Raw genomic sequence first — 12,213 nt, 5'->3', positions numbered from 1 at the left:
AAACTAGTTTCAACTAGACAAAACGGGTTTTAACAAAGACATTCAGTATAAACTAGTTTCAACTAGACAAAACGGGTTTTAACAAAGACATTTAGTATAAACTAGTTTCAACTAGTTAAAACGCGTTCTAACTAAAAACAGGTTTTGACTGTAACATATATACAGTAGAGCATCGATTATCTGAATATTGATCAACCAAAACATCAATTAACCGAAAGCTTTTTAGTTTGCAAATTATAATTTCTGCTAGTACTGTGGCACTACAATCTTTGGTTATGTCTTGGACTACTTCAATATTATTTTTGTTGGTGTGTGTTTTAGCTGGCAGCACTGGTGCAACCATGAAAGGGTATTTAAGGATGTGCCAGGATTTGAACAAATTTAAACACAGGATAGGTTAATATATTTTTTTCGTACATAATTGGTTATACGAAAAATCGATTTTCTGAACAACTCCAGTAGTCCCCAATTGATTCGGATAATCGATGCTCTACTGTATATAATATACACTGCTGGACAAGTAAAATGCAACACCTACAATATCTAGAGTCCTACATGGTGTTGCATTTTACTTTGCCAGCAGAAATTTCAAAATAACAGTAACAACTTTGAATAAATGAGATATATACATATATCTTATTTATTATAAAATTATAATTTATATTTCAATTTATTCATTATTCCTCAAATTAAATATACAAATTTTATAATTTATTTAAAATTTGATTTATTAATTTCATCTCTTCCTAGACTGCATATCGTAACAAGGATATACTCAAAAACCTTATAAATTGATAATAAATTTGGCTGCAGTTTAAAAGGTTTTTGAATAGTATATTCTTTATTAATTTCAATAAAAAATTCTATCAACAAAATTTGCAAAAGTATGTTATGGTTTTAGAAAGAATTATACATTTGACTAAATATTTTTGAGTTAATTGTTAGATTTACTTAAAACTTTTATAATTTTAGTCTATGTATATAATATTTTCACACGATTATTCATTTTTGATGAAAATTCAATTTAATTATTATAATGTATGTTATATTCATTTCATTAATTAGTTATAATAAAAAAAAACTAATTATTAGTTAGGCTGCAAACAAGGAAACAAATGCAAGCAAAACTATTTGAGTGATTTTTTTTGATATTCTGATTTATTTATTTTTTCATGACATATAAATGTCTCACTGAACTAAATACAACAAATAAATTGTAACTTGACATATACTGTGTAACAATAGCCACTCTATCAAAGTTTATAAGTTTTGCGAAATAATTATTTCAATGTTTTTTCTATTTTATAATAATTAAAATCCCAAAGCTTTATTTTTCTGAATAATTAAGGTTTTATTCCAAATAATTCTGAAAGTTATAAATGATGAAAATATTGCTCTACTATCAATAATCATTAAACTTTAATTTTCATATGAGTAATAAGATATTTAAGATAAATATTTTAGTAATATTAATAGGTTTCTTATATAGTTGAATGTATATTCATTGTTTATCAAACAGTCTGAATTACACAATATTCTGTTGTTTATAATTTGTAACTTAATACAGATTTTGTCATTGAAAAATTAATTAATAGGCTGATCTAGAAAAACCTATGTATGACTTACAAATACCTTCAAAATCATCGATAACAAATTGTAATTGTCACTTTTAGATTATTATCTGGAATGTGTGATATAATAATATCACATCATTAGCTTTACATAATGTAACATAAAATATTATAAAATGAAAATATGTAGCAAACTGAAAAGTTTATATCATTTTACTAATTAATTTAATTTAATTATATGAAATTCTCACAGATGATAACAGTTCAAATTTTTATGTTTTTTTCTTTGATATATTTGAAAAAAGAATGTAGAATAGCTTTAATGTAAAGTATTAAACAAGTAAAATAATGTATTCGACCCACAATAAAATAGGTCAATAATTAATAATCACTATTTGTTAAACTAAATTGATTATTGAAATTGCCATAACTGAATAACAATTTCGATGTTGTAGATTGTCACAATAGGTTGTAGAATATTATATAATAATAATAATCTGCAGCCTACTGTGAAAATAGTGGATTACAACATTTATTCAGCAACCAAAAGATAACATTTGTGCATTGAATGAATAAAATCAATAAAGTATTTTTTTTAAATTATATTCACAAGACATTTTTGATGATAGAATATATTTCTCACAAGTCTAACAAGGACTAATAGAAAAATCAAAAACTTTAGTTTTTATTCTTTTAATAATAGATTTTCAAGTTTATAAAACTGCATATATCCTTCTATATAATTTACTTATCAAAATAAAAACAGTCCTTTTACAAATTTGAAACTTATTTAATATTTTTGGAGAAACTTGGCTCCATTTTCAGACACATTCAAAATTTTAATTTAAGAATAGATTATTTAAAAACTGTTAATACTTTCACTAAAAGTTTTATAAATTTTTTAATCACTTGAAATTAAAACTTTTAAATAGAATACAAATGACATTTCTATGAATAGAAAGTTTTAAAAATTATAAAGAAAAAATATCTAAAAATATTGAACTTAAATATAAATTTTAGATAAAAGCAAAATTCATGGATGTACCAGTACATGGTAATATTTATTCTTATATTAATCAATGAGTTTTTTTATTGCTTTATTGCTAATATTAAAGCTTTTATAACACTAACAGACAGGTTTTTTTTAAAATTTTACCTTTATAAATATGCAATTAGGTAGTGATGCCACTCTCCTATTTTACATAAATCTTCTGGATCAGGATTGTGTAATATGATATAATAAGCATTTTTATAAAAATGAAATTTTATATATGAATTCTAAAGAAAATGAAAGTATTTGAATTTTAGTTGAAAAACTCTTAAACAATTCATTTAATCATCTGTTATAATTTTGTTCAAGAATTTGAGTGGTTAAATATAATGTTGAAAACAAAGATAAGTTGTTTTGAAGATGTTGAAATAGCAAAATTTCAGATTCTCAGAAAAAGAATTTTTGTTAACTATTCAAAACTTGTTTTGCTTTATTCAATGTCATGACTTGGTGAATATATTGACACTTGGCAGATAATTTCATCATCACCTTTTAATCCATAAAGATACGTGTTTTGGGCTTTCATCCCTCTTCATTAAAAGTTGATGATGAAATTATTTGCTAAGTGTCAATAAATTCACCAAGTCATGACATTTGAACCAAACAAAACAAGAAGACGACAACACGGTTTTGACAAGTAAATATTCAAAACTTGTTAAATATGATTTTAGAATAAACTAAATTTCATATATTAAATTAATTTTTATATATATATATTTGAAACTTTAAAGAAAATTAATATATATCATATTTATTCTGCTAATGAAAATTTCATAATTGAAAATTTTTATTTTTCTCAGTTAAGTTTAATTAAATATAATGCCATTAACCATAATGGCTACATTTGCTCTGCCTGTGATTTTAACAGGAATTATTAAAAACAAATGCAAACATTTATGACCAAAACATTGTTAAACATATAATTTTAATTTAACAAATTTAAAAATAATTTAGTCTATTCCTCAGCCATATAATGAGATAAATTATCTGTGGATACTACATAAAAGTTTTTGATAATATAGTGAGTGATCAGTTAACGAACAAATCAGATAATGAACACTTTCGCTAAAGATTTTTATGTTCAGACAATGAACATATGATCAGATAACGAACACCTCACAGAACAAACACAATAAGAAGCGACATAAAATAATGAATACCGATTGGTCTTCCCGTGTCTTCAGACAACAATTCAAAACTTTTTGGAGCGCGGGAGACGTTGATATCAACATTCAACTCGGTATATAACTCATTGACACTCAAATCGGATAGTATTCCTCCGAACTTTGAAACTATCTCTTGTAATTCCAGCCTTTTATTTTTCTGACAGAAACAGTTTTTTATAGTATTTGTGAGACTGTCGGTCAGACACTCGTTAAGTTTTGCATCGGTTTTTATTTTCAAAAGGTGAGAGTATAATAGCGAAAGTAGAGGGTGGGCAGATGTCTGATGTCTGTTGTTGCTGGGCAGTATGGTTTGAACAGGTTCACAGTAGACTGCAGTTCATTCTTATCTAAGAAAGATACTGTATTATCAAGAAGACTCAAGCAGCTTAAGGAGTAACAAAAATCATATCTGAGAAATAAAGAACATTGAAGAGCTGAATGGAACCTGAAACGGATCTGACAACAGAAGAATGCCAAGAACTCTTGAATGAAGAACATCAAGAAACTCGGTGAGATATGTTTTCTTCTGAAAGAGAATCCAAACCAGGTTGAGATTAATAGGCTTAGGGATCTCTACAATTACTATGCTATTAATTACTTCTGAAAAATCTTGAAAAAGAGAAAAGCAATTGACATTAGCCAGATTCTTTAACCCCTACAAACAGAAAAAACATTGACTAATAAAAATGCAAGATTGTGTATGTATGTATTTTTATTATTACATATAAATAAACATAATAAGAAAATATATATTTTTTTATTTTGGGGGGTCTCCAGAATGAATTAATCAAATTCCCATAAAAACCTATGGTAAATCGACAATCGGTTAATGAACAATTCGGATAGCGAACAAAGTCTTGAAACAGATTATGTTCGTTAACTGATCACACACTGTATTATCAAAAACTTTGAACATTTTAAATATATATGAAAAATTTTGTTCTATAAGTTAAACTATTATCCTTATTACATTTTAATGTAATTATTAATTTAATTTTGAATTTTTAGTTTGGTGATTCAGGATTACAATTAATATCTGAACATTTGCACCAACTTCAAGTTCTGAATTTATGTGAAACACCTGTTACAGATAAAGGATTAATTTCATTATCAGGTAAACACAACATTATTTTAGAAATATTAATATATAAGATAATCAAAAGAAGGTAAACAAAATCATTTTAATAGAAGTTCGGTATGATTTATTTAATATAATTTATCCATTTATAAACTCTTATCTTGTTAAATTTTAGAATATCAAATTTACTGAGAAACATATTGGAATTCAATTTTGTTTTAAAATTAATGAAATAACAAATTAATATAAGAAGACTGCATAATGACTTAACATTCTCCTGATTTTTTTTGAAGTAATGTTTATATTACCTATAGCAAATTTCTTTAATAAAACAAGTAGAGAAATGCTGATATCTTGTATAATTTTCTGTTTTGATCTATAATTTATTCCTTACTTAAATTTGACATTGCAAAAAAATAAATGTAATAGCATAAATGAATAGCAAAGAATAAGTTTATATCATAAATTTAGTTTATAAAGAATAATTGTAAAATAATTATAAACATGTATGAAAAATAAAACTATATTTTTTAGTGTAACATTTTTTCAATAGTTGTATTATTGCAACAGTTACAAATATAAACTACTGAAGAATAGTTAAATGAAGTTTCATTTTTATACTTTTTTACAATTTTCTCAAAAATTTGATAGATAATTTAGATTCTTATCATTTATCCAGTAGCATTTTTTATTATTATTGATTAATATTTATTTATTACAATCTGTAAATTGTTTTGAAATAAATTTATTTTACTTTTGTTTTAGCAATGAAAGGTTTAAGAAAACTCAATCTGAATAGCACAGGTTTATCAGCACACACATTTGAAGGATTGAAGGTTAGTACATAATATCTTTAAATTAATTTTTAAAATTAATTATTACTTCTGGCAAATTTTTGAAATGTGCTAACTACTGTATGAATAATAATTTAGTTTAAAAATTAATGTTTAGTTACGTTAAAAATGTTTTGTATTTTCTGAAATGTGAATTTCAGAATTTATTTATATGAAAAAAATATATATCATAGAATCTTATAAAGGTTTTTTAAAATTTTATTTTAGCAAAATCTGCCGTTGTTAGAGGAATACGATATATGTTACACAGATGCCTGGTGATGAAATAAGAAAATATTCTGTTTTTAATTAAGACTGCAAGTATATTCATTAGCTGCTACAGTTTAATTGACTGACAACATTCCTTTTTTGTGTCATCTCATCTCATTGACAAAAGTTTAACATTTCTATAAATATTTATCATATTCATCTTCATTGACTTGCTGGACAAGTGACTGAAAAAAAAATTCATCTAAGACATGATTTTTTCATTAATAAAAGCATATCCAGTCAACTCTATCTGAGATACATATTGTAGAATTGAAGACTTCATGACAGAAGTATTGTTAAATCATTATAAATTATAAATAATCTTCTTTACTGTAAAGTTTCATATGAATTTGTTATTCTAATTATTATAATTAATGTTAAAAATTATATTTATTATGTTTTTTTATTATTTAAAAGCACTTGTAATAACCAGATGAATTTATCATATGAAAATCAGTTTTAAGTTAATGAATTACTGAACATAATTATTTAAAACAAATAATAATATATAAGCATTTATTTTTATTAATAGTTTTATTTTATTTTATTTTCTATAGAATAAGCATATCATGTTCATTTATAAATATAATATTTATAAAAATCAAAATTAGTGTAATATCATCATTTTGAAATATATCTAGTCATTATTCTGCATTTAAATTTTAAACATATTTAAAATTTTATTCTTTAGATGTTTAACAAGACAACTTTTTATTTTTCATAAATATTCATTTTAACTTTAGTTTCACTTGGTTTTTGTGTTTCAATATTAGGCTTTTCAGTCTTGGTTGCAGGTCACTCATAAACAAAAACTTGTTAGTAAATTGATAGAATAAATTGAAAATTTTAAGCATATGAATATATAAAATTATGTTTTAAAATGTGTATGAAAATAAGAAATGAATCATTATAGACAAATTTTCTACTTGTAAAATTATTATTTGATCTGTATAAATTATGATAAATATATATTGTGTGGAAAAAGATAAATGTTAATTATTTAAAATTCTTATGTAGATACAGTGCTATGATAAACTTTAATCAAATGTCACAGACATCTATATTTTTCTCAAGTGATTTATATTATGGTTTAATCTTTTGAATATGCATGAATCTAAATGTATAAAATCATTCAGTTAATATTATATACGAGTCACTTAATCTAAATTTCATTCAGACTGTTATCATATTAAAATTATATAAAAATTAAGCATGAATTAAAAATTAGGAATATAGTTTTTATGAACAATGAATACAGAATTAACTCCCGTGGGACATTTATTAACTACTTACTCTTAATACTAAGTGCCTCATCGAATTCAAGAATACCATTGGATAATTAATATACTGTTAATATTATAAATCAATATCAATGAAATCATTGTAACATAACGGGCATAATTATAAATGTATTTATAATTTTTATTTTTTTTCAATTTAATTTAGTTCAATAATTATCAGCATCATCACTAAAAATAATGAAATTAGATAAATTGTAATATATATTAGTTTTAGGGTCTTATATATTATTTTACACTGCCAAATATAAATATTTCTATAAGTAACAAGATTCAAATAGTAGAAGCAAATGAATATTTTATTTATAATTGATATAATAACAAAGACCAGAACATAGAAAATTTTTTAAATATAATCACAGAAATAAATTCACTAATTTAAAATAACTTTCACTTAAGTCCATAAATTTTAATTTATCAAATCAATAGATATATATAGCTAAATTACAGTTTTATAAACAAATTTCTATATATTGACAACTTTAATATAATAAAGTTGTCAACTTAGTTTACAACATAGTTTAATAAAGTTTACTAGTAATAACTTTAATATGTAAATAAAGTAATTACCAGTAGTAAATAGTTATTAAGATTCCATTAGTTTATTTTATACCGATACTGATGCATAAAAAGTTTTTTATATCATAACTAAAAGATTTTTTTTTTTTGTTTAATTCAGATTAGTCTGATTCATTTGAAATAAATTTTCAGAAAATTTCATGCTTAAATGAAACTTCATTTCAAGGTAAACTATAATCTTAGATAGACAAAGATAATAATTTTATAAATATTCTTCCTATACTCATTTATTTACTGGAATCACAAAGTATATCCATTAAAAAAAACAAATGACCAAAATCAGTTTTACTATGCAAGTTTGCCATGTATTTACTCTATTCTTCCATTTGGTTGGCACCCTCATTGGTGTGGCATTCTCTGGGATTAACCGAAATATAAAACCAGAGAATGCTGTATTGACAAAGGCGTCAGCCAAAACACATGTAAGGAAATAAATGGCAAATTTGCATAGTAAAAATGATTTTGATCATTTATGAACTGTCTGAAAAGCCTTACATTGAAAAGAGTTTTTTTTAATGTTAAATAAAATGCTTAAAGTTTTAAAATATAAAGCAAGTTTTATTTTGAACTCTTTTCTGAGATAATTAACAAATTTCAAATCTTGATTTTATGAAATAATAATAATAAATAAGCTAAAAATAATTATTGTAAACAAAATTNAATTAGTTATAATAAAAAAAAACTAATTATTAGTTAGGCTGCAAACAAGGAAACAAATGCAAGCAAAACTATTTGAGTGATTTTTTTTGATATTCTGATTTATTTATTTTTTCATGACATATAAATGTCTCACTGAACTAAATACAACAAATAAATTGTAACTTGACATATACTGTGTAACAATAGCCACTCTATCAAAGTTTATAAGTTTTGCGAAATAATTATTTCAATGTTTTTTCTATTTTATAATAATTAAAATCCCAAAGCTTTATTTTTCTGAATAATTAAGGTTTTATTCCAAATAATTCTGAAAGTTATAAATGATGAAAATATTGCTCTACTATCAATAATCATTAAACTTTAATTTTCATATGAGTAATAAGATATTTAAGATAAATATTTTAGTAATATTAATAGGTTTCTTATATAGTTGAATGTATATTCATTGTTTATCAAACAGTCTGAATTACACAATATTCTGTTGTTTATAATTTGTAACTTAATACAGATTTTGTCATTGAAAAATTAATTAATAGGCTGATCTAGAAAAACCTATGTATGACTTACAAATACCTTCAAAATCATCGATAACAAATTGTAATTGTCACTTTTAGATTATTATCTGGAATGTGTGATATAATAATATCACATCATTAGCTTTACATAATGTAACATAAAATATTATAAAATGAAAATATGTAGCAAACTGAAAAGTTTATATCATTTTACTAATTAATTTAATTTAATTATATGAAATTCTCACAGATGATAACAGTTCAAATTTTTATGTTTTTTTCTTTGATATATTTGAAAAAAGAATGTAGAATAGCTTTAATGTAAAGTATTAAACAAGTAAAATAATGTATTCGACCCACAATAAAATAGGTCAATAATTAATAATCACTATTTGTTAAACTAAATTGATTATTGAAATTGCCATAACTGAATAACAATTTCGATGTTGTAGATTGTCACAATAGGTTGTAGAATATTATATAATAATAATAATCTGCAGCCTACTGTGAAAATAGTGGATTACAACATTTATTCAGCAACCAAAAGATAACATTTGTGCATTGAATGAATAAAATCAATAAAGTATTTTTTTTAAATTATATTCACAAGACATTTTTGATGATAGAATATATTTCTCACAAGTCTAACAAGGACTAATAGAAAAATCAAAAACTTTAGTTTTTATTCTTTTAATAATAGATTTTCAAGTTTATAAAACTGCATATATCCTTCTATATAATTTACTTATCAAAATAAAAACAGTCCTTTTACAAATTTGAAACTTATTTAATATTTTTGGAGAAACTTGGCTCCATTTTCAGACACATTCAAAATTTTAATTTAAGAATAGATTATTTAAAAACTGTTAATACTTTCACTAAAAGTTTTATAAATTTTTTAATCACTTGAAATTAAAACTTTTAAATAGAATACAAATGACATTTCTATGAATAGAAAGTTTTAAAAATTATAAAGAAAAAATATCTAAAAATATTGAACTTAAATATAAATTTTAGATAAAAGCAAAATTCATGGATGTACCAGTACATGGTAATATTTATTCTTATATTAATCAATGAGTTTTTTTATTGCTTTATTGCTAATATTAAAGCTTTTATAACACTAACAGACAGGTTTTTTTTAAAATTTTACCTTTATAAATATGCAATTAGGTAGTGATGCCACTCTCCTATTTTACATAAATCTTCTGGATCAGGATTGTGTAATATGATATAATAAGCATTTTTATAAAAATGAAATTTTATATATGAATTCTAAAGAAAATGAAAGTATTTGAATTTTAGTTGAAAAACTCTTAAACAATTCATTTAATCATCTGTTATAATTTTGTTCAAGAATTTGAGTGGTTAAATATAATGTTGAAAACAAAGATAAGTTGTTTTGAAGATGTTGAAATAGCAAAATTTCAGATTCTCAGAAAAAGAATTTTTGTTAACTATTCAAAACTTGTTTTGCTTTATTCAATGTCATGACTTGGTGAATATATTGACACTTGGCAGATAATTTCATCATCACCTTTTAATCCATAAAGATACGTGTTTTGGGCTTTCATCCCTCTTCATTAAAAGTTGATGATGAAATTATTTGCTAAGTGTCAATAAATTCACCAAGTCATGACATTTGAACCAAACAAAACAAGAAGACGACAACACGGTTTTGACAAGTAAATATTCAAAACTTGTTAAATATGATTTTAGAATAAACTAAATTTCATATATTAAATTAATTTTTATATATATATATTTGAAACTTTAAAGAAAATTAATATATATCATATTTATTCTGCTAATGAAAATTTCATAATTGAAAATTTTTATTTTTCTCAGTTAAGTTTAATTAAATATAATGCCATTAACCATAATGGCTACATTTGCTCTGCCTGTGATTTTAACAGGAATTATTAAAAACAAATGCAAACATTTATGACCAAAACATTGTTAAACATATAATTTTAATTTAACAAATTTAAAAATAATTTAGTCTATTCCTCAGCCATATAATGAGATAAATTATCTGTGGATACTACATAAAAGTTTTTGATAATATAGTGAGTGATCAGTTAACGAACAAATCAGATAATGAACACTTTCGCTAAAGATTTTTATGTTCAGACAATGAACATATGATCAGATAACGAACACCTCACAGAACAAACACAATAAGAAGCGACATAAAATAATGAATACCGATTGGTCTTCCCGTGTCTTCAGACAACAATTCAAAACTTTTTGGAGCGCGGGAGACGTTGATATCAACATTCAACTCGGTATATAACTCATTGACACTCAAATCGGATAGTATTCCTCCGAACTTTGAAACTATCTCTTGTAATTCCAGCCTTTTATTTTTCTGACAGAAACAGTTTTTTATAGTATTTGTGAGACTGTCGGTCAGACACTCGTTAAGTTTTGCATCGGTTTTTATTTTCAAAAGGTGAGAGTATAATAGCGAAAGTAGAGGGTGGGCAGATGTCTGATGTCTGTTGTTGCTGGGCAGTATGGTTTGAACAGGTTCACAGTAGACTGCAGTTCATTCTTATCTAAGAAAGATACTGTATTATCAAGAAGACTCAAGCAGCTTAAGGAGTAACAAAAATCATATCTGAGAAATAAAGAACATTGAAGAGCTGAATGGAACCTGAAACGGATCTGACAACAGAAGAATGCCAAGAACTCTTGAATGAAGAACATCAAGAAACTCGGTGAGATATGTTTTCTTCTGAAAGAGAATCCAAACCAGGTTGAGATTAATAGGCTTAGGGATCTCTACAATTACTATGCTATTAATTACTTCTGAAAAATCTTGAAAAAGAGAAAAGCAATTGACATTAGCCAGATTCTTTAACCCCTACAAACAGAAAAAACATTGACTAATAAAAATGCAAGATTGTGTATGTATGTATTTTTATTATTACATATAAATAAACATAATAAGAAAATATATATTTTTTTATTTTGGGGGGTCTCCAGAATGAATTAATCAAATTCCCATAAAAACCTATGGTAAATCGACAATCGGTTAATGAACAATTCGGATAGCGAACAAAGTCTTGAAACAGATTATGTTCGTTAACTGATCACACACTGTATTATCAAAAACTTTGAACATTTTAAATATATATGAAAAATTTTGTTCTATAAGTTAAACTATTATCCTTATTACATTTTAAT

The 12,213-nt window shown here is 24.0% G+C and overlaps 1 protein-coding gene across 1 annotated transcript in view; it reads left to right on the top strand.

Annotated features, from left to right (window-relative positions):
• The window catches only part of LOC111631329 (C-Maf-inducing protein-like), a 79,799-nt gene extending 73,633 nt beyond the window's left edge, over positions 1-6,166 (top strand). The window contains exons 17-19 of the mRNA XM_023375552.1: positions 4,797-4,902; positions 5,632-5,702; positions 5,928-6,166. Of these exons, the coding sequence (XP_023231320.1) occupies positions 4,797-4,902; positions 5,632-5,702; positions 5,928-5,981 (231 nt within the window). The 3' untranslated portion in view covers positions 5,982-6,166. The remainder of the gene's footprint in view (positions 1-4,796; positions 4,903-5,631; positions 5,703-5,927) is intronic.
• Positions 6,167-12,213: the final 6,047 nt, after the last annotated feature.

Source organism: Centruroides sculpturatus, unplaced genomic scaffold (genome assembly GCF_000671375.1).
Source record: "Centruroides sculpturatus isolate CEXI.00-Female unplaced genomic scaffold, Cexi_2.0 scaffold293, whole genome shotgun sequence".
In the NCBI taxonomy this organism is placed as follows: Eukaryota; Metazoa; Arthropoda; class Arachnida; order Scorpiones; family Buthidae; genus Centruroides; species Centruroides sculpturatus.
This window is presented reverse-complemented; position numbering and strand designations above follow the sequence as displayed.